At 37.4% G+C, this 24,496-nt stretch overlaps 1 protein-coding gene across 1 annotated transcript in view; it reads left to right on the top strand.

Moving 5' to 3' along the window:
• The window catches only part of SV2C (synaptic vesicle glycoprotein 2C), an 82,394-nt gene extending 65,760 nt beyond the window's left edge, over nucleotides 1-16,634 (top strand). The window contains exons 7-12 of the mRNA XM_072859405.1: nucleotides 206-294; nucleotides 665-829; nucleotides 3,668-3,801; nucleotides 5,070-5,273; nucleotides 6,192-6,351; nucleotides 16,351-16,634. Of these exons, the coding sequence (XP_072715506.1) occupies nucleotides 206-294; nucleotides 665-829; nucleotides 3,668-3,801; nucleotides 5,070-5,273; nucleotides 6,192-6,351; nucleotides 16,351-16,534 (936 nt within the window). The 3' untranslated portion in view covers nucleotides 16,535-16,634. The remainder of the gene's footprint in view (nucleotides 1-205; nucleotides 295-664; nucleotides 830-3,667; nucleotides 3,802-5,069; nucleotides 5,274-6,191; nucleotides 6,352-16,350) is intronic.
• Nucleotides 16,635-24,496: the final 7,862 nt, after the last annotated feature.

The following is a 24,496-nucleotide window of genomic DNA, read 5'->3' as shown; positions in this document are numbered from 1 at the left end:
GAAAGTCACAGAACACACACTGGCTATAACTGGAGATTAACATACTTGTATCAGAAGTACAGCTGTGACCAGTATCAAAGAGCTGATCTGCTCTCTCAGCTGATGTCCTGAAGAAGCAAAAAAATCAGAATCAAAAAGCTTCTATCATTTAACAAAATTGTTCAAAATATGATTTAAAATAAATGTATTTCCTAATGATTTACAGATTTGGTTGACGTTTATGAGATGCTTCAACTACCCAGTGAAGGATAATACCATCAAACTTACAGCTGTATGGTTCACCCTGTCTTTTGGGTAAGAGTGGTTGAGATCTTAAACCATTTTTTATAGACTTGACAGACAGAAGAATCATCTGCATGCAAATCTCTGTCACTATGATTATCCTTTTTATTCGGAAAGGTTTTACTCAGTATCTTTCCACAAAATATTATATTTATTGGTTAGTCTGTTCTTTGTTGCAAGCCTGACTCATCAAGAATATCTACTTCAGAAAACTGGCATCTTCTGGGGTCAGCATCTTTCAATATTTTTATTTTATGGAGAATTTTATTATGATGGAGCAACTGCTCCATCATGTAAGCGGCTGAGGGAGCTGCTCATCCTCACCTCACATGGATTTCTGCACAAGTGAGATTGGCAACTGACCTTTTTCTGTTTTTCACAGCTACTACGGCTTATCTGTCTGGTTTCCCGATGTCATTAAACATCTGCAGTCAGATGAGTACGCGTCGCGAGTGAAACATTTCCGCAATGAGGAGGTTTCACATTTCGTCTTCAACTTCACACTGGAAAATCAGATTCACAGCAATGGAGAATACATCAATGACAGGTTTAGATATTTCCTAGTATCCTGACTTGGCTGGAATAAACAAATGCATCTTTTAAAGCATGTCCTAACAATCTAATATTTTTCTTCATTAGCTAATGATAGATGGTTTTGTTACTTTTTAATGGGAGTTTATTTCTGTTCTTGATTTCTTATGACTCATGGAGCATGTGAAAAAGTGGACCTGTACATGCCCTGGTGGTTCCTGTATAAGGATCCCCCATGCAAACCCAGCTTCCTTGTTATCCTGAAAAACAGACCAAAAAGCCTAAGTTAACGATACTTCCGTTCACAGTGGGATTCAAAGGTTTTCAGACCCAACACATGCAGCATATTGTAGGGGGCTGGGGAAGGACGTACTTTCATCTCTGTTGCCAGTTCTTTTCTTATATCTATGAAAAATGTTTCTGTGAAAATGCTGAACTTTGAGAGGTTAGAATCTTATCACAGAAAAATAAAAGCTAAATGTTACTGTAAATCAATAAAAAGTACGAACAGCTCTGAAATGGGAAACAACACATTGGCAATGCCTTTCGTGTTTTTTAACAGAATATAAATATATTAAGGCTCTATCTGGACTTTACAGATAACTAGATAACGTAGGGGAAAATTAAACACAGCTGGTTTAGGTATCTGGTTTCTCTTAAGAAATGTACAGAACCATGTGAATGGTCTCCTGGATATCATGGTGCTAAGTAATTACTATTTCCATAGGAAAATCTATATCTAAGTTAATAAAATTAATGATCTTGGTAATACAGGGCTTTTAAAATTATTGTTGTAAGAACTCGATTTTTGACACAGTTGTTAAAGGTTTATGCATTGCAGACAAAAAATAGCAGTTATCTCATTTTTAAACTAGCCATAGCTTTCCAGTTCCACTCCTTTCCAGGAGGTAGATGTTTTCCTAAACGCAAAAAAACATTTCCTGTTAGTAACTGACAGTACTCTGTTAACTGAGGTCTTATCAATTTGAACTGAAAATTCTCATAAAACACGAAATCTAACATTAATCTACTCTAAAACAAATCTAATAGGCCTCTGACAGTTATTTGAGATTCACAAAACATTTTCCACAGAAGTATGAACTAATTTTATATTCTTCCTCCAGAAACGTTTCAATACTGCACTCACTCTCAATCTCAGTGTTTCCTTCATGTTCTTTCTTAACTAGAAGATCCATCAATACTTAATTTTTTACTTCATCACATTTCTGTTGGGTTTTAATTCAAATCATCACAACACCAATTTTAATATAGTCACAACATGTTTCCTGTCCAAAGGTAAAAAGTGCATCAGAAGAATGTAGGACACGTAGTCTGTCATTTCTGTTCCAACTGACTAATCTAATTGCTAAACTTTCTTTGTTCTCCTCTGGAATTAGGCTACATTTTAAAATGGAAAGTGCTATACGAAAAATGATAATGAGTTGACAGTGAACACCAGCCTGATTTTAATCAGAGTCTGTCACAAATGATAAATGATATAGTAACTAAAACTAATGGGCTGAAAACACCATTCTTCTGGCCAATACACAAAAAGAATTCATTAGCTAGTAAGTCTTTTCCTGTGTAACCACAATTAGCTTTTTCTCTCCTTTCTCATAAAGATGTGATTCAAACGACTTCGTTGGCGACAGAGTGTAATTCCTACTGTTTCGTAGGTAGCTTATTTTGTGTGTTTCTATGGCTACTATTAGTCTTGTAATAAGAAAAATACTTAGCTGGTCACACCAGCTTTAATTAGAGCAGAGCCAGGTCTGTGTCTGGAAGACTTTGCCATTTTAACAGTTCTTACTGCCATATAACAATTAAAGCACTGCTTTTCAAACTGTTGCCACTTTGGGTGAAGTCTGCCAGCAAAACTGCCCTTTTTAGTTGTAGCTTTTTCCACACCTTCATGTGAAATAAAAGACATCACAAAAATAATGATGTATTGCTACATCTGTCTTTTTTTGTTAGCATAATGATGTTATTTTGTAGAATTATACTAAAAAAAGCTTACAGCATTGTTTTGGTCTAGTAACATTGAGGTAGAAAGTTACTGCTAGTAATACACTTCATCATTGACTTTTTCAATGAATGACTTGATTGACAGTCATGATCAAAGACCTAGGAGTTAAATGAGGGTCAGTAGGAAGGAGGACGTTGCAGAAATAAGAAAAGCTACTGACAATTTGTTCATACTTGTTTTATGTACACAGTAATTGCAATTGCATCCACAGACACAGGAGTAACAAACACATATGTCCAGTTAGATATCTAGCTGTGTAACTGGCAATGTAATTGTTATGTTCCTGTTAAACCATTTTGCAAAACCATTTTTTAACACTTGGACCAGTATGTTTTGCATTTGAGCCTGACACAGTGCCCAGTATGCTCATCTGGTGAAATAAAGATTCTTTAAAAAATTCATGCTTTCCACTTTGTTGGTACCAATAGATGCTTGTTTATTCCAAGAGACTGACTTTCTGGAGCATGACCTCCCAATTTCTGACTGTAATGTCAAATTACAAGTAATAGGGATTTTACAAGGCTATTCCATGAATGTCATGACATCAGTTTTGGTTGATGATTAAGGACAAGTAATAACAGAAATATTATCACAGAAATGGTATTACCAGGTGTGGCCGGTAGCTATGTAGAGCTATTTGTCTTATTAATGCTTTTTCTGAACAATAGTGTTCTAGAATCAGCTAGTCATTAATTACGTCTCCAGCATGCCTTTAAGGAATCACTGTTTCTGGGGTTCTGTTTTTAGACCTGTATAGCTACATCAGCTTCATCTGTTGCTCTTTCTAAACTATGAAGTAGACCGACAGAAATTATTTGTATTGGGCAGGTTTATTATGATGAAGTTTAAATCAGTAACCTTTGAAGACTCACTTTTTAAGAACTGTGTGTTTGAAGACATTACTTCACTGAACACATACTTCAGGAACTGTACTTTCGTGAATACCACCTTCTACAACACAGGTATTACGAGAAAAATCCCTGAACATCCATTGTTCAGCTGCATGTTCTTATCTTATGTTTATAATTTCTGGATTTCTAATAAGGCATACAAGAAGCCCTCTTGTAGGGAATAAAAAAACATAAAAAGCAACAGGCCTCCGTAATGTTATAACAGAAAAGTGAAAGGATCACTCCCACACTGGAGACACTGCAGGCCTAATATTGACTCAGATAATAAACATCGCTTCAATTTTAATCATCTCTAAAGAGAGTCAGTCTGTAGAGGAGAAAATATGTTTACTGCTTTACTGGTAGCTTTAACTAGTGTATTTTTATTTAGACTAAATGGGACTGATGAAATACTTTGTTCATCGTGTTTGCTGTGGCATGGGAATCTGAGTTCAGGATTCAAACTATCTAATCTATAATAATTAACTCTCCTAAGTATTCTAACAAAAATAGGAATGCATATTTTCATATGTTTAAACAAAGGACTCTTTTTTTTCAGTTTAATAAAACATAACTGAAAGTAGAACATGGCCAACTAAGCTTGTTGGAAAGATCGGGCATTTCTTACTGCTTTCCTGTAACTCCAACAATCATAATAGTAATAGAGTCAGATTTCAGAGCAAGCAACACCCAGCTTGCTTTGCATGGAAGGAAGGTATTCTTGATTCCGGGTTATAAGGCTGACAGGAGGAACAGAAAGAAAGTGGAAGTATAGGGAGAGATCTCCGAAATGGTATTGGAAGAAGAATGGCCTGAACGGTTGCATGTAGTAACCCATCTGTGTTCAAACTGAAGACCACAAGGTCTTCTCAGAAATGAAAATTAGTTTAATCTGAATTCTGTAGGAATGTTTTGTTTTAAAGAAAGCCGAACCAAACTGAGCATGATTGGCAATCTCGTCTGAAAGGCTGTCTGGTGTGGAAATAGAAGGTCTGATACTGAGCAAGACCAAGCAATAGAAGTTTGCAGATACTCAGTGCTTTTTATGCAAGACCAGCTGGTGCTGAAAGGCCTTAACCAAATACAGTCCAAGCAGAGCTGAAATACATTAATATAACTTGCCTAATTCCAGGCCTTAGTTGCTCTTTTTCATGAGCTTTGCATATTTTTCTATTAAGATAAAAAGGTATCAAAATTAACAGCAATAACTAGTCCCACTATACGAAGCAGTGAAAGCCCTGAGTTGTCATTAAAGTTGCCTAAACTTGAAATGTTTTTAATCAAAAGCTGCATGTGGAGTTGGCTGTTACCTGAAATGTTTCTTTTTCTTCTTTCCACAGATCTCGAGCAATATAAATTTGTTAACAGTGAATTGATAAATTGCACATTTTTCCACATCAGGACAGGATGCCAGATTTCTTTTGATGACGACTACAGTGCCTACTGGATTTACTTTGTTAATTTCCTGGGAACTTTGGCAGTGTTACCAGGGAATATTGTGTCCGCTCTTCTGATGGATAGAATTGGACGGTTAACAATGCTAGGTAGGGGCTTCACTTTAAAATGGGGAACAACACCAAAACCTAAAGCTCTCCCGATAAAGTAACATGTTCTCTTTTTCAGGATATGGTTCAGAGAGATGCAAAACATTCCTTCTGCAGACATTTCTTCTATGTGGCATCATAAGTGCCATTTTAAAAAGCCCCCAATTTAGAAACTCTAGGAACAAAGGGTTCTGTAACCAGTTCTGCTAGGCCACGTTATCAGTCATTGCTCTTCCACACTGATATTACAAGACTGTTACTTAGGCATTTGGGATGAGATTGTGGAGAGTGCTGACCATTGGCTTGTCCTTGCTCCAGCTGAAAGGAAAGCAGGATGTGCACAGGTGCCCCCCAGCTAGTGGAGCAGCTCCTCGGAAGAGTCAGCAGTCCATTGCCTGTTATCGATTTTGCAAAGTAACACAGTTGAAAGATACCTCCTGAGGATTATGTGCAATGACAAATCTGTTTTCAATTTACTTAAATAACTATGTGGTAGTTCATTGTGTTAATTTTCTAGGAGAGTATCTCTATATTAATGCAATTCTCACTCAGTGTTTTTATCACTACAATATATGAACGAGTTTCATGTAATTGCAGAATATGATGAACAAGGAAGAATGGGGCTAGTTTTCCCCAGGCAGCTTGCTTGGGAGTTCAGAGATGGTTCCAGCTTAATACTTTATGATATACTCTAGAATTTGAGGAATTGTTTGGTTTTTTTTTTTTCTATGAGCCCCTTACAACATTTGTCTGCCTGACTGATCTTACCAGCAGAGGAGGTCTCTTTAGTTTTTAACTGAAATATATGGGTCAGTTATTTAGCTACACTGTGTGAATAGAAACTTTAGACAAAACCAACAAAGATAATTCTTTAAATATAGCTCCACTTCGTGTTTGTTTTGCCTGTCTCGTACATAGGTGGTTCCATGGTTCTCTCTGGCATCAGCTGTTTTTTCTTATGGTCTGGGACCAGTGGATCCATGATGATAGGTATGCTGTGCCTCTACAATGGCCTCACCATCTCAGCATGGAACTCTCTAGATGTCATTACTGTGGAGCTGTATCCTACAGACAGAAGGTATGTGCAGATACACCTCGCCTAACCTCACTGACACTATGTCTATGTACCAGCAGAAAAGGTAAATAGAAATGGTTACATATGAGCTTTACAGCAGTACTGGCATTTCCAGTGGACTGAACAAATAATTTGTCTTATGAATAGCAAGGGGAAAAGAGATTTTTTGAGCTATTTGTTATGTATCTTGCATCAAATATCACCTAATCAGGAAAATACCACAAGGGTAGTTTCATATGAAAAAAGAAGGTCTAGCTGCTACTCTCATTTAAAACAGAGCTAATGAGTAGTATTTCTGAAAACAGTAATGGAATATTTCTGGGTTTCCCCTAGTGCCACTGGCTATGAAGACAGTAGTTGGTCCAAAATAGCAATATAGGTGCATTTATCTGTTGGCTGTGAAAAGGTGAGAATGATAACAAAAATCACTGTCTGGAGCTGAACAGCACCTTCTGGAAGACACTGTGGGCTTGAACCATGCTAAGCTGTTAATCAGTCTGCTACAAATTTGTATGCAGGGTTGCTAGGAGTGTACATACTCATCATTAAGGGGATACAAAAATGGCTCGGGCACTGCTCCTGACTCTTCATGGCTCTTGCAGGAAAGCTCAGGACAATTTTCATGTCCTGTGAGCATTGCTGCTAGATGACATGGGGGTTTTTTCAGATACAGGGTACTTTTTAATGTTGATCTTATGTCACTTAATGGACTGCAGGAAGAACAGTCGAGTCATACACTGTTGTATGTTGAGTGTAAAAATGCAAAAGCTGCATTTTCTTGAATAGACTGGGATATTTCTCCCCCATCCCCTTCCTAAATAAATTTTATGTAAAATTGCCCAGATTCCTGACAAAGGATAGTGTGTCCTTTCTCCTGCCACAGTACTATTCATTATGTCATTCACTAAAAGTTTAAAATATGGTGAAAAATATTTCCAGTTCATAAATGCGTGATGCCTGGCTCAGAAGTCTAAGTTTTTGAGCAGAGGTGCAACTGGCTTTAGTATTGTCCATCAGAAGAGGAATACTGTAGACTGGCTTCTCGGTTTTCTTTTCATTGGCATTTTAAAAATACATGCTTCTTCACACAAGAAATTGATGTCCATTGTTGTGGTTATATCTAATAACCATACTAGGCTACTTATGAATCCAAAGAACCAAGCTTTAATATTAAGCACTAGTGTTTTTATTACACCTCAGGAAATTGCTCTTCTGGCAAGAATTATTCCATCATCCAAACTCTATAATATAATTCTAATAAATATCCTTTAGAAATAACTGTCTTTTGGTATTCCTGAATGTAGCAGCCACAAATATTTTCTTAAAATGAAGTAAAGAAAAATAATTGGAAAAGCCATTGATGTTAACAGAAGCAAAAATAATCATCATTGCTAGGAATGATAAAAGGAATGTAACTGATATCTATTCTAGAGCATCTGTATTTGTAGCTAATAGATGTTTTTAATAGTTTCTTCTAGCTTTGGGATTGTAGCAAATTCTTCTCCATTTTTCTTTTTTAAAGAGCTTATGTGTGCAATAATAGCTATCTGGAATTCCACCTCAGAAATTTACTTTCAACTGGGTTGTTGGGGGTTTTTTGCAACAACTCAGATAGAAAACTTATCACTTTATATTATCAATATAAAAAGGCTGATAGGCCGAATCTGCCTATGCCAGGAAAGACATTGCTGATACATACTGTAGATGAGATTTTTTCCCCAAACTTCCAAAACCAATGGAACAATCACTGGCAGTTATTGCCAGCTGGGTTATAAGGAAAGCGAGCAATTCTAGAAGTCACTTCCTAGACATGTTTTTTTTAGACTGGGGCAAAGCTTCTTCATGTTTCATAGAACTATTTGAAAACTAATACCTGCAGGTACTCAAATAACTTGTTCCCCACACTTTTTCCCGACATTCTTTTATCTAGACCAGCTACAGTTTAACAGACACCATTGCTGACCTCTGACGATCCTGTCTTTCCTTCTAAGGCTTCTCTGATCTCCATAGCCTGGCATGACTTGCCACAGTTTGCCAGGAGTATACAGGTTCTGCAAGTAGCTGTAGGGCTGAACTGCCTTTCCAGGCATATATGGTACACAAAGCTGCTTGATCTGTTTTTGCATACGAGGTAGTACATGCTTAAGATGATGTCATCTTTCACTTTAAAGCTGCATCCAGAGTGAATCTGGTCCTGGAACTGGCTTCCAGTTTCCCCTCAAAAGGCAATCTAGGCACAACGACTTTGCTTACTCTGTCACTGTTTTACTATTCCAATATGTACTTTTTTCCTACTCCCAACCAGTGAAATGACCACAAATCAGCAGCAAAGTGCAGCTGGAGGTTGGGCTGGAAGAAAAGTGTGTGGAAGGAGGTCAGTTCATGCTACCATGCACAAAAGACCGAGCTGGGCAGCCCCTCCTTTTCCTCCTGCACAACTCCTCTTGGAGACCAGCCAGTTGCCAAACTGCTGGGGTTTTGGCAGTGTCATGCAGGGTAGTACAAAAGGTGTTTCATAAATCATACCCCAGGTTATTTAGGGATCATACTAGCTTTTTGCCAGGTAGGGGTGTGGTGAGCAATTTGAAAATGTGTAGTGTACATGATACATGGCACACATCTCAGTTTCCTCTTTGTCAGCTGCCCGCAGCACAAAGTTAAGGTTGCTTTAAAATCTTAACAGATTTGGACTCAGTATGCATTCACATTCATCTACCTATTTACATTTTAATTTAATAATGCCTAGATTTGAGGTAATTAAGTAGTTTTTCCTAAATTCTTGATGACTACTTTTGAATTTTATGCCATTGTAGCATAGCTTTTGCCTGCATATTCTTTATAAAATCTCAGTTGATTTGCACAACTGCCAAAATAAGAGATGTTAGAGACTGTATAGATTTCAAATGGTTCTCAGGCAGATGACGAAGTTGCCTTAAAAGGTGAAGATACGTTACTACTGCTAGTCATAGGTAGTTTTCTGTCTTCCAGATGACAGACATGGTGGTAACAAATAATCATTTGATAATATTATTTATTTTTATTTTACTTTTCAATACACAAATTTTAAAGGACACTCATGATTACTAGCTATTAACTGGCTGATTTCCAATAAGCCAGTTAATTAATCCAGCTCCACAATGTAAAGAACTTGTATTAACTCATCTTTTGTCTCACCTTTTCTCTTGTCTTTTGCCGTATCTTCTTAATGGCCTGTGCTATTCTGGAATGCTCAGCAGTCAGCAGGTTCTGAAAAGTCTTTGGTTGGTTGTGACCCTCTTGAGGGCCAAACCAAACTATTCCATAGCCATGGAAGCTCTGCTCTGAAGGAGAGATATTAGAAGTCTTGTGAACATTTTTGGGTGCTCCTAGAGTGCTTTCCTACTCTTTCATAAACTGTCCATATTTTCCAAACACTGCTTTGAAAACAGGTGATGTAGAAATTGAGGCACAGAGGAAAAAGGTATTGTTAAAACTGACGTTAGGTGCCCAATTTGACATGTGCGGTACCAACAATTCCAGTCATTGAGCCTTTTAGAAGAAGGAATGGGCTGAAGGAATGGGCTTACAACTTCCACTGCAGCTGCAAGTGCTCAGCACTTCAGCAAAACAATCCTGAAGGTGCTAAGCCGAGCATCCAGAAAGTGGAAATGCATACTTAATGACTGTTTAGTTAGCTTGAAGTGACTTGCTTGCATCTTATACGAGTTCTGCAAGAGGGGCATGGATTGTGCCCTTTCTCCTGACAGCACTCAACTACCTTAACCATGAGATTGCTTTCTTTCTCATCTTGCAGCCCCCAGCCTTATTCACAGTACACCTTCCAAATTCTGCTGCAGATGAGGGAAACCAAGTTTTCTTCACTACATTTATGTTTTACCCCTCAAGCTCTCTTTGTTCTGTACATTGGCAGAGTGATGTGGAAAAAAAATATTGTGCGATGAGGTAATTATGGCTTGTGTTGTAATGTGTGTGCCCAAGGGGCTTGCAATAACATTGCACAGTTTCCTAGCTCTGCCTGTAATATAAATATGAATGGAAGAGAGTTAAAGTTCTCTGAAGAAATAACATTTAGGAGATTTTTATGACTTTAAAATCCAATCATTACCTTCACATAAATGATAAATATCTTCTTGTGAACTAACTTGGGATGCACCAACTTTATAAGCCAAGACACAAATAAGGAGAGGACACAACAAATAAGCCAAACCTATACAGAAAGTGGAATAGAAATAAGTCATGTCCCGCAGAATAAATCAAGGTCAGATTGCATCAGATAACCAACAATTCATCAGTTTTACTACAGCTGCCAGACATCTGGGTTTGAATCTTGGCCAGGAATATTTAGAATTCAAGGTGTGCTATAAAATGAAGTCATCCTGTTTTGCCTTTTTTTAATACCTCAGAAATAAGTTCATAAGGGTTTGGTCATAATTAAGAAGAAAGTCACCTATCTTCAGTTCATTGTATTTATCTTTTTCTCTTCTTCTTGAGCCCTAAGAATCTATCCCAGAGTAATAAACATTATTCACAGGGTATCTTAAGTCCAACTTTTTATTGTTGTTGTCAGAAGACAACTTTTCTATTCTTTTGAGTCATAACAGCAGTCATCAACTTACAGTAGACTTCCTGACAGCTATTTTCTACTGCCATCCTGTGGATGTGGTTCAACAGCATTTTGCCGAAATTTCATGTTAATGTTTTTAAGGAATTACATGCTGAACTTATGCAATGCCTTAGGCAGTAGTCCAAGGCAGGAAGGCAAGTTCCACAGTTTTACTTGCACACCAAGTGCCGTAATTGGCCAGGCTATGATATGCATCTTTGTACTCATTTTTAGAAGATCCTAAAAGGTCTGGACATTAGAAAATTGTCCATAGGATATTCAAAAACTCTGTTTTCATGGCCTTTGCCTATTATCAACACCCACAAAAGTGATATTCAGAGTTTTTTGTAAAGTGCTGGACAGGCTCAGCACTAGCTCTGGCAAGAAGGTTATCAAATATCTGTTACGCATTTAGTAGCACTCCACTGCAGGACAATGAAGTTTTTAGGTGCTCTGACTATCAGCAATGGAAAAGCAGGCCTGAAATGTTTTATGTAGGAATATAAAATCCTTCCCTGATCTAAGAAGGAGTATATGTGGCAACCAGAAAACAAGCTCTTTTAATCTAAACTTTTGGATAATCCCTCTATTTTTAACTGTCTGGACTCTTGCCATTTATATGTGGGGCTTGGGTGAAAGGAAGCTAAATGTTTTTCTTTGTCACAGCTTTCCCGGCAACAGAAGTAAAATACATTGGGGAAAACTCCTTTTCTCTAACATCCAGCTTTCTTCAGACCTGACACTTTTAGGACTTCCGCATTTTTCTTGTATCAGTACTAAAATCTGTAACTTTTTTTTAAGGCAATCCAAATTGATTCACCAGCATTATCTTACTGATGTGCCTGAAAGATTTTTGACATTCTCTAGCTGGACAAGAGATTCTTGCTACTGAACTCCCTTGACCAGTAATGAGGATTGCTTATGGAGTCAAAAATATATTTTTGTGCCAGTGCTTTGCCCAGTAACTGATCAACATAACGGAAATTGGTGTATATAGTAATGGCCTTATGCCTTTGGAATTTTTCACTTAATTCATTCATGATGCTGAGATGACACATCACATATCTTTGATCATTTGCAGACTTTCCATACTCTCTAGCACTTTCCTGAAACACTGTAGCAAAGACTGTCCTAGTGCTGCAAGAGAAATCTATGTTTGTATATGTATGTGAATTGCAACATATTTATTGCCTGCTATTTTTACTCCCCTGGATTCAGTAGAATTAATTATAAAGGGATGAATTAATACAGATTTTAGCTAATTTGAATGACAAACTCTGCTCTAAGAAATATGTTTAAAAACCAACAAGTCTGAATTTGTGATCTCTAGAGCTCAACAGTTTGCTCAATTACTTTATTTTGACTATTAGTACACAACAAAATCACATTCAAACATAGTATTAAAATTGAAGGATATGAAGGCAGAAGGTTGAACAGTGACAATGCTTTTCAGGTACAGGTCACAACAACACTTTACTTAAGCTTGTAAAAATCTTACTGTTCCTGCCAATGATGTGCATATTTTAGGCAAAAGGACATGCCTGAAAACTGTTAAAGATCAAAAGATTGAACTTCTGCTGAGTTGTTAATTTTGTATCATCAGGACAGCCAAAGGCTATAAAAATGGGCTTACTTTGTCTTACTCTTTTTTGTTTATAATTTGATAACATTAATGGGATTAGTCTAATAACAACCCCTTACAATTGGAAAAATTGAATAAGTCCATTTTACAAAGCAGAACTGGTTTTTCAATGCCAACAAATTACCTTAATTTTGCTCAGCTATGAGAGATATTGTATTATAAAATTACTTTAAACCTTAATAAGGCAATCTTGGGTACATAATCTATAACAGATCTAGATCACAGTGACAGCCCTGAAGGTACTATCTGTAGAGCCCAGCACATGAAATAAATGGTCCAAATTGCTCAGAAAATTATGTTCAGACCCCTGTTATAACTAGTTAATGTAAGTAAATAGCATCTGTGAAACACCTAATCTTTATAAAGCAGTATAAAACAGCAATGAATTTAAGTAAAGCATCCCCATATGTTTTGTGCTATTGCCTTTCCAAAGATTTCCTGCCTGTATCTATCAAAATTTGCTTTAGTTAGATCTATGTATTCTTTGGGGAGTTCTGGTATCTCTCTGAATATACTGAGGCTGTTGATGACTAACTGTCTGTTTTCTCTATGTGAACACTGCTTTTTTCCTATTACTGTTATTTGGGGGCAAGTTTGGTTTTACATCAGTACTGGCAGCCAAAGAAATTGTATTTACATGTGCAGACAATGATCACAACCAGTCACCACCATAACTTTAGAAATACTTTCTGTGCGTAAACGAGGCTGAAATTAGAATAGTTCTGACTCTTTTCCTCTCTGTCTTCCCCTGACTTGTTCAAAATAGCTGCAGCCTGTTATTATCCTATCACATAAACTCTGTTTTCCAGGCTGGCTGTGTTGTCTTTAACCTCTTCCTACCTGTTCACAATGAAGTCTATTTTACCATAGTCTTTCCTCTTCATGCTCCTCCTTTCTATCTGCACTCTTTTTCACCTTAGAAGATGCATCAGTCTGGAGCTCCTTCCCTCTCAGGAGCTTCTACCTATTCTGGTCAGCTTCCTCCAGATATTATTCTGATGCTCCACTTTATCTGCCCTTGTAGTACAGATGTTTCTGTGGTAGAGATTTGATCTTCTTCTCATAGGCTTTCAAAGATTACTCCAGTAGGGTGGGTCTTTGCTGCTTCCTTCAGTGTATCATCTCCTATTCCTCCTTTGGACTGATTCCTCCAAAAGTCTCCCTTAAAATGGGCAAGTTTTAACTTTCTCATTTCTCCTCTGAGGAAGGCATTTTCAAGGAGCTTCTGCAAATGTTTCTCTGTCAGAAAGCTTCACAAGCAACACTTCCAAAGTTTCCTTATCTGCTCTCATCATTGTGCTCTCAGGCAGCCCTCACTGGTCTGCAGTGTTGGACAGCAGAGTATGTCACTTTGGAGACAGTTATCTCCACGATATGCATGTTCAGCTTTTTTTGGCATTAAGTAGTATGTAAAAGTTCTGAAGGTTTAATCAAATTTAGAAAAAAAAGCACATAAGAGCTTTGAACATTCAGGAGGCATGTGTGAGTCTCTTCTGCTTGTTTTTTCACAGTGTTTCTGGGTAGTTTCTGCTCTGCCATCAGAATGACCTGTCTCTCCGCCCTTAGATATCGCTGATACTTATTGTCATGCAATATCTGGATGGGTGCCAGGTTTTGCACAAAGAGGAATTATGGTTACTTCAGACAAAATAATAATTACTTTGCTCAATCTCAGGTATTTTAAAGAGATCAAAACTCTACTGTCAATTGCAAGGGACATATAGCCAAACTAATAATAAATTTAGTATTGTTATTATAATCACCCAGCAAAAGAGACTAATTTGTGTCTTGTCCTGGGGTCAGAAAAGGCATACAATACACAGAGCTGACACTGGAACAGTAAGTATCAACTCTTCTGATTTTACTTCCATAATGTTTTAGGCAAAGAAGTTTGACTTTGGTCTGCAACCATGGACAAATGAATATTTAACATTAATTGGAAAAACCTTTTTGAGGGTATATTAACGAGTCTTTTCCATGTCTTAATTCTGTTCTGCAAACATCCTTTTAACTGATTTAAGAATTTGACAGTCAAAGTACTTTTACTTCAGATTAGCACATTTCTGAATCTTGTTCAGACTCTGGAGTTGACTCTGTGGGTCACTAACACTAACTAGAGTTCTGCTTCTTAGAGAAAACTAGAGCAACTTAGAAATGTCCCAGAAAGATCTAGACCTACCTTCATAATTCTTTTGGTGCAGGTCCTCAAATTTACCAGGACTAGTATAATTCTGAAGCACAGCATGTCAGATAGTTAGGGCATGGACAGTGCTGAAACCCACTATATCCTGGTGAACTATACTAGACAGAAACTTTTACCTCTCCCCCAGTATAAGAATTGAATGTAGGACACCAAAGGGCCTGACTGATCAACACTATTGAGATCCAGGGGCCAGATTTGCAGAAGAGCAGAAAAGATGAACTAGTGACACTCTGGGCTGTGGCCGTGTCCATTGGTTGATTGAGGGAGAGGATCTCTTCTCCCTTGATACCATGGTATGCTGTTACCAAAATCAAAAAATAGTTCTGTGAAGAACATTGAGAGTTTATATCCTTGCTCTCAGTTGGGATCAAGCCTGCTTACTTCAAGTTGATTCTCTGGGCTGCTCTTCAGGAGCTCCAGTACAAGTTTCTCAAACCTACTTCCTAGGAATTCAGGCTACATCTGAGCACAAGACTTCTTCCTTTCCTTCACATGCACCTCAGTACAATAACTAGGGTTCCTATTAGTCACTCAGACCATTAGCATTTTTGTTAATCGCTGCTGTTTAGGCTGAGGGCTTTTTCCTTCTAATGGAAGTATTTCATATTAACAAAAAAGAAACATTTTGTTCTGAAAAGAAGATTCTATCCTCCTGATTCTTATTATTTTATCCCAGTAAGCACAGTGTGAGCTCCCCATAGTCCTTCTCTCTTTCGCTTCTAAGAGATTTGAGAAATGTTAGGGATTCCACTACAGTCAGATATTTTTGTTAGGAAACTTTTGGTAGGACAAGGTTATTCCTGCAACTATGAATCATACAATCATGTCAAAACACAGTTTATTAAAATGATGGCAGTTTGCACAATACATCTATTCATGGGTTACCAAACATCTAAAATACTTATCCAGACTACTAAAATCACACCACTGCAATGCAAAAGCCCTTCTGAGTTGCCCAGGTCATATTTTCTGTTGACACTCTATTTCCTCTCCCTTTTTTTCTAAGTTTCTCAGTTATCTTTTCTGCACCAAGCAGGGGTTTTTTATTCCCTATTCTCTTTAGCTCTAAGAGACAAACATTCATTATTATTGGAGGTCTCATTAGCCTTTTGAAAAAGCATTGGTTGAACATGTATACCACCTGTAAGAAATCCATTTCTATTCAGTATCCCAAGATGATAATCCTTTTATTCTGGTGACTTCTTTCCTAAATCACCAAGTAGCTCTCAAAAGATTTCTCACCTCCTGTCTCCCAATCCAGCATTTTAAGTGTTACTGAATTTCCATTTGCAAGTCCTTTGTTCTACTGTAGAGGTGTAAAGTTACCTATTCAGTCATTCATTTAGGTCCCTGAGGCAGCAGAATGAATTTGCCTCAATAAAATGCTGTAGCAGCTGAGCTTTGATTTTGTATTATAAAGACAAGCACAGAATCCTTGTTGGCATAAATTATTTTTAAGATATCGGGGCTATACTGATTTTTTCCCACTGAGGATTTGTCTCAAAAGCTTTACTCCTTCACCCATTTTTAACTTTCTTCTGTTTTCTCTTCTAGGGCAACAGGCTTTGGCTTTTTGAATGCACTATGCAAAGCAGCAGCTGTACTTGGAAACTTAATATTCGGTTCCCTTGTTGGTATCACCAAAGCAATCCCTATTCTCCTTGCTTCTACCGTTCTAGTATGTGGAGGTCTGGTAGGACTTCGGCTTCCTGATACAAGAACCCAGGTGTTGATGTAACTGGAAAAAGCCATTTACTATTTATTTCCTTCTTCGTACAAATGTCAACTCTCCTGACTGATGGTGCAAAGGCTTCAGATTCTCAGCGTTTAGTAGAGTGCTCAGATGTCAGAAATCAAACTCAAAAGATACTTTGGAGTGGCAGAGATTTAGAAACCTCTGTATGAAAGTTTTAAATTTCACTTTTGTTTGCTTGCATACATTGCTATTCAAAGCCACTTAACTTCAAACTGCAAAGCTACCTCTTAAAGCACTTTCAGTGACATGTCCAGGAAGGTAAAAGACCATACTGATAATTAGATATTTAAAATGCAAGTAGTCATATTATTTAAAAATACGTGCTAAATTTGGCCATGGCATTGTGAGCTTTTGTAACAGTACAGACATGCAAGTTAATTACTTAGCAGTATTGGTGCAGAGAATGTTAATATTACATGTATCAATGCATGCAGCATTAATCGGGAAACTCTACAGACCGCATCAGTACTGAGAATGCTGACCTTCTGTGGCTGTGCTTAGATGGCAAAAACTTGTGCCAATACCTCTTTCTTGGGAAACCTTTTTAGGCAGATTCAATCTAAAGTAAAGATTACCAACTACACCCCATATTTGCTGAGGAGAAGGCAACAGCTACTGCAGGGAGATGAAAAGCCCATATGGGTAAGCAGCAAAGAGAATAACAAAATAAGCACTTTCTCTCTTTGCTGCTGATCCTCCAGAAAAATTTTGTTTTCTTCTCACTTGTGACATCTGGAATATTTTTGCCATTTTAAAACAGTGAATTTGTCTTAATCCAGGAGTGAATCAATGCAAATATTTATGTTGTTGTAAGTATGAATAAAGGAAGAACCAGGCCAGTGAACTATATGAAAAGTAAGACGCTTTCAGAAAAGTTTGTTTGGTATTTACATTTCTAATATATTTTTCTTTGTCACAGAATGGTTATAAAAATACGTGGCTGTAGAATGCCACCTAGTAAATTTAGTCAGGTTATAACTTCAATAAATTTAGTCAGGTCATAACTTCAATATAGAGTATAAAGTAATTAAAACATCTCAAAATATTTTTTTAAAATAAAATCAAAACAAAGAAAAGCAATAATAATACCCACCTTCATTATTTTCAGTTTATACACTTCTTTATATAACCATTTTCTCAGCTGATTTTTAATAGTTCTAGACATATCTCACCATTTAACACTTTCAAATATCTCTCTGAAAGGCCATTAAGAAAGAAGCCATGGCAAGGCTACAGGGAGTGGTAATGTCTTTATTAGACCAAATGCAATGATGGAGAGCAAATGGTAGTAAATATATTCCATCTAAGCCATACGCTGTGGACTGTTCTGGATTACAGTAAAGAGTTCCTCAGCAGTCCTACTGCTCTGCAAAACTCTATGGGACCTCTTTAAAATGTTAGCATTAAAAATTAAATAGAAATACATCTATAAAGTTAGCAGACAAAAAGGCAGATCCTTTGATGACAGAAACTGGCATGGCTTTCAGCGGAGCTAAGATAACTTGTATCAGCTGATGAACTATCTGCAGTTTCAAGTTCTGAAGAACAAATTTGGTATAAAACATAAAGGAAAATTTATCAGTATTTTTTCTAATTATGTCTGACAACATTTATTAGGTGGTTGAATCATTGCTGAAGAAATTAGGCTTTCAGATAAGGTCATCATGTAGTAGGATAGATTTGTTTTCGTTAATTTTTCTCTTGCTCATGTATGTGAACTTAGCTTGGGTAATAATATCTATCACTTCATTCAGTGTCAGTCATCGTCTTAGTTGTATTGAAAGAATCAGTAAAAGTCCACACAAGAAGATAATTCATTACATTGAAAGTTCACTGTTTAATTTACTGATTCTAGAAGTTACATTTTTTCCGTTATTAACAAATGCCGGTGCTACACATTGTAGCACCAAAATGTTAGCCCAAGATGTAGTTTTCTGCTATTAACAAATGAGAAAAGTGGTTGAATTAAAAAAAGCATGAGTATGGAAAACTAGTGGGCATTTTTTTGATGTTGATAATTTAAGTATGATACAGTAAGAAACAAAGTTTAGGAAGTGTGCTTATTTTGCCATATAAACAGTCAAGATATTTGAGATGAAATATTTTATATTAAATCTGACTTAAATATGCCTTTTAAATTTCTAAACTATGTTTAAAAAAAAGGGAGGAAGAATTGTTTTTCACCAAGTTCCAGGTTAAGAACAAAATGCTGGCCTTAGTTTTGCATCTGTGGCTTTTGTCCACTAGTCATAGTCTTAATATTATTTTAAGGCTGTTTTCTCCGATGAGAATTATATTTGATCCCTATTTCTCTGTGCCATTCATTAGTAGCATGTGTTCACCTCCTGTACTTACTGCACACCTTATTTTGAAATCTGAAGCCTCTGTACATGTTTGGAGTAAACATCAATAGCCATGGTAAAATATTACATTGCCTTGCTATGCACTGTCCACTTAAAAGTAGTATATTCTGTCCATCTCTGTACATAATTCCGAAGAACATCCAGATCCAACACTTCATGCCACCTGACCAGTGTGGAGGAAATGGGCTACACAAAAATAAGGTTCAACTTTTGAGGGGTACAGTTCAAGGCTAACACACTAAAATCTCATTACGTGTAAAATTATGCTGATTTCAATGCTGATTCTTATCCTAAATCCTCACTATATCATAAGTATGTGATTAAGTCTGGATGAAGTGGAATATAGCAACAACAGGAATTAGTAAAGACAAACAGAATTCCCAGCTACATGGACCTTGCATGGTCCAAGATTAGAGTGAAAGTTCTAAGGTAGAAAAATGAAAAAAGAAGAATAGTGGGTAGGAAAGGGGAGAAAAAGTAAATGGAAGAGACAAACAAAGAAAGAAACCCATGAACATTTCCAACATATTAAGTGGCTAGGATCTCCCTGGCTGGTGAGCCAGTTTGCTCAACAGATTTGGACTAGTGCAAAAGCCAGCATCAAAGCTGTTTGAACAATCAATTTCTGGGGCTTGAGTGCAATAAAGATTTATCTCATAAAGACAAAAGAAGTGAATGCAATATCAAGGTATAAATACTTGGTCAGATAGGTACAATCCACAGGCTGGAACAGAAATACTTAATCTATGGAGATCTGGACACAAACTTTACTTACGTTATAAACAAAAGTGATTTGGCTAGTCTTTAGTGAATCTGTCTTTTTTTCAGCTTCCAAAGCAATCTCAGGTAATAAATATTGGAGAGTAGGCATTGCACTTCCTTTCTGTGTCTATTCACTTATATCTCACACAAAGAATCACTTAGCGGCCTGTTTAGATCCCTGATACACCACAGAGAACCAAACTTGATAACATTTGTGTATCAGAGTTATCAAACACATATAATCAAAACTGCTTATTTGTCTGTTTTGGTTACTGAACTGACTGACAGCTGCTTGGAAACGCCTTTCAGTCTAAATTGAAGTAGTGCTCTTCTCCTGTAAAGCTGAAAGGCTCATCCCAATGGCAGCAATGACAAAAAGTACAATGGCCCCTGAAGACAGAGAAGACTGACAGCATTTAGAATAGTATTAACCATCATGGTCAACTACTTTAAAATTTGAAAACTGTCCACAAAAAGACCACGTTTTCATTTTTGGCAAAGAAATTTTATTTTAATTAGTTTTACTCCTTATAGGTTGTCTGATAATAGAGCTTGACTTAGCAGACTCTTATTTCTTGAAAGCATCTTATTTATTGTGTTTGTACATTTTAAACAGATTGGCTGTATTAATGTTAGCACCATGTTGGTTGGAAGCATGCACTACAACGTCTGGTATGCATTGCATTGACTGATGAGTACGGACTCATAGCAAGGGGTCCAGGACTAGGTGTTCATAGTTTCTGGAGTGCTGAAGGGGATTGCTGATGAATGATATATTGGGAAGCCGCCTTCTTCTATGCTTGATTGTAGCCAATGCCCTTCCAGAGATGTATACTACAAAACTTCGACAGAGGTGAAAAAGTGTTAGCTCTCCTTTCCTGATGGCTCCAATAGTATACTCTTTGTTCATCATCTTAGAAAAGTGGAGCAAAGTAAGACTACTAACTGAAGCTCTGCTCTCTTCATGCCATTCCATTCATTCCATCCCAAATTGCTTTTCTTACCAGAGAACCAATCTTAAAGAAAGTTAAGCTCACTTGCTTCTGACTTCATAGTAACATTCAGTAAGAAAGTTGGCCACATATCTTTTGCAATTTGGTCATCCCTTTTTAAACCAAGATGGAAAGTGAACTCAAAAGTCCTTCAGACATCTCACCCTTTTAAGGCAGCCAGACTCCACATTTCCCTACATATCCAGAAGGCTGAACTAATACAAGGAAGGGTCTCCTCTCAGAATGGCCCTTGTTGGGCTCCTTCTGCTGTGGGTGCAGATATGGGGGAATTTTCTTGTCTGTGCATCTAGCTCAGCTCCATATTCTCTGTTCTTGTTTTCTTTTTCTACCACTATGGATCCTTATCTTCATGTAACTACTCTTGAGGCACAACTGCTGATTTCAATACTTAGCAATATAATGTAGTCCTCAGCCCTCATATGGACAGCTTCTGTGTGCTGGGCTTTAGCTCTCTTCCCCATCGTCAGTTTTAAAACGATCTTCATTAGTCAGAGAAAGATGTTTACATCCAGCCACGCCTCTTTACCTAAACAAGATGATATCATGCTAATACAACCTACAAGCCATGTTTCCTGTTTAATAACCTGGAAATGCAATTGAAATTTCAATCACAATGTTGAAAAATGAATCCTTCTACTCAGGGGGTCAAAGACACAAGAAGTGAAAACAGAAATGCTCCACTTCCTCTGGAGTCTTGAAAGAAAACACATGTTTGGCAATCATATTCCAGAAGAAAACACATCTAAGAGACTGCTTTTCCTCTGCATTTCCTGCCTTCTTGTTCATTAAACTCACTGTAAAATATTAGGTATTTGTCTGAATTAGTACTTTCCAATGCTGGTAGTTCAGGAAACGCAGCATGAAAAGACAGACTTTTGCCTGCAGTTTGGAGGCAAGACAGGGATCAGGCAGTGATGTGGAATTAGCAGAGACAAGTTAGCCAGAAAATATGGAACTCAGTTCAGAACCTGAATTAAATAGAAAGCACCAATTTATAATGCTACTTGCAGATGTCCCTTACTTTCACTTACCCTCATCCAGTCTACAACCAGTCCATAAGCTGAAATCGGCCTCATTTGCTTTCTTCTAATGTTGATAATTTTAACCAAGTGATGCAAAATATTTTTTGATCCATTATCGTTATCTGCATTCTTCATTTTTGTTGCAGTGGTGAATACTCTACTTCTTCCTGCAAAGGAAGGATCTTTCAGGATTTAGTCCTACTCTACATGTGTAAGATTATTATATAGAACTTCATCCACATTCAGGACCTTTCTTTGATGTAGTGACTTAGCATGCCAGAAACTGGAAAAAGACAAAATGGGCCTGATTTATTTGCTTTTCATATTTGATAGTAGGTTGAATTATCTCCAGAGATGCTGGCCTGTAATATGTAGCCATACTTTCTAGCCCTTGGAGTACATCCTGTCCAACTAAAAATGAATAAAGCAGTAATTATTGGCAGTCTCCTCCCACAACATACACACAAGCTGCATTTACTAGGACCAAAATGGGGAAAAATACAGGTGTAATTGCTTTCTGGGGTAAACGATCTTCCCTGCTTGACAAAGGTCTAGAATATATTGCTCGCTTCTGACCAGTACACAGTCCAATAACCAAAGATAGGAGATTACTTAACAACAAAAGTATTTTATGTCAGGTCACAAAAGTATTGTCCTTTCCACCCAGGGTATTCATGAATATATATTTTAATGTCACATAACTGAGAAGGTTTGTAGAGATCTTGCCCCTGCTCTGGCCATCAACACTTCTGAGCTGTAGCCAGACCCATCAGTCTGCAAGTGAGAGAGAGAAATTGCTGGCAGGCTGGCTTTCATCACTCTCTCCACAGCTAGCCACCTAAGCTCATTTCTCTTGGATCCTAAGGATCTGCTTTTTTGCTCAGCCTCCTACTTTCTACTTTCAGACATCTACCACCTGCCACTCAGCTTTCACCAGTAGTCCTGACCAAGCAAGTTGAAGCTACTTGCTGCTAATGGACAGCACTCATAACTCATCACAAGCAGAGTGCTCTGCAAGAGTCGAATGTCTTACGTGTTGTTCCAGTTTCATCTGTTGTCTAGAGCTAGAGTTGTCACCTAGCATTTCTCTCTGATAATACTGCATGTTTTCTAACCTATAATACATGTCTTCTGTCCTCTTAATGTCTGCCTTGTAAATATGTGCCTGTCCCCCACTGGCTATGTGATAAAAGTCATTTGTGAATCTCATGTAGGCCTGTCTTACCCAGTTAAAAGGTGATCCTTCAAAAGAAGAGGGTGAGAAAAAAAAAATAAAATGGAATCAAATTAAATGCAAACCATGAAGAGTAAGATTTCAAGGCCTAGGGTTCAATTACTTTTATTTTTGTCAGCTGTTTTCCTTAAATCCTAGCCTGCAGCTATATAATACTATATATTGTAAAGAAGATGTATTACACAGTTAGAGGTGAATACATATACAGACACAATTGTGGGTGAGTATACACACATATATACACAGACACCTCACTATAACACAGGTGGATGTAAGACTTACAAACCATATTCCCATCTCATTCGCGATGACACTAAGTGTTACTTTCTGCATTAGACGTTATGCTTTGAACACATATAACATCCTTCTCTGTTCCTTGTGCAGAACGCTTTACTTATTCATGCACAAAATTGTTCGGATGCCAAGATTCATCTTAGCTGACCATTAGCTTTCAATCATTGGAAGGGAACTCCTGAAATGGTCTGAAAAATGAGCTCTGACTTAGCTGTAGCCTTCCCCCCCGCCGCTGCACTGTGCCAAACAGTAAAACAGCACATCGTGCAAAGGCATTGGTCATGTTCCAGGGACTAGGAGGCACAGCACTCTCAGATACATAAAATCATAAAAGCTATAAATTTTGTCTTATTCAACTAGAATTCCTTCAGAATGTTCCATGTGGATCTCAACATGTTAACTTCTGTGTAATGTGTGAGAAAATGTCTGTGTCTTCCTGTGTTGTATGGGTTTCATTGTTTCTGCACACATAGTGGCTGTTGTTCTAGTAATGCGGCTAAACAATTGTTTGCTGCTGTTCTTATCAGCAATCTTTGACCAGCCTGAAACAGAGCCATTGCCAGGGTGTCTTTTAATTAATGATTAACATCCACAAAGATCTTCTACAGTAATTAGTGCTGTATAAAGTAATTGTAGCTATAATTTGAGCAAATCCAGGGTGAAAATAGCAGCACATGCACACAGAGTGGGGAGGGTGGAATGAGCTCCTCCAAAAGCTCTGGCATCTGCTACGTTTCACCTTCCCTCTTTGCAGGATGCCCACTCTTTCCAGTGTGCTTCCTCTGGTGAGGATGTGCACACATGCTACAGAACTAAGAAAACAGCAGAAGAAAGGGCGTATTCCTTCCACAGGACTTAATAATGTATATTTGCTATAGGAAAGCCAACCTTAAACTAAGCTTAAAACAAACAAGCAAACAAACAAACAAGGCCAAGCAGCCTGCAATTCATTGTTTTCCCATGTGTTCTATGACTTGATAAATTGAATACTAGTCTATGTCAAACCTTTGGGAGGAGGAGACTATAAAAGGGTAGCACTGCTCACGTAATAGTACTTTTGGAAAGTAGTGGTCTTTCCAAAAGGAAAACATACTCACTGAGTGAGACTGTAGCATACAGCTTCTAATTGTGATCATGAATAGACATTTTAAAGTGAAAATTGTCATTCAGATTCAAAGTAGCAGTAGATAATATTACCTTCTATTTGGAAATTTGTAAACATAGATTAAAACCAATAGTTTAGAAGGAAAAAGAAA

Source organism: Ciconia boyciana, chromosome 4 (assembly GCF_034638445.1).
Source record: "Ciconia boyciana chromosome 4, ASM3463844v1, whole genome shotgun sequence".
Classification (NCBI taxonomy): Eukaryota; Metazoa; Chordata; class Aves; order Ciconiiformes; family Ciconiidae; genus Ciconia; species Ciconia boyciana.
The sequence above is the reverse complement of the archived record's forward strand: the minus strand, read 5'-3'. Positions and strand labels throughout refer to the sequence as shown.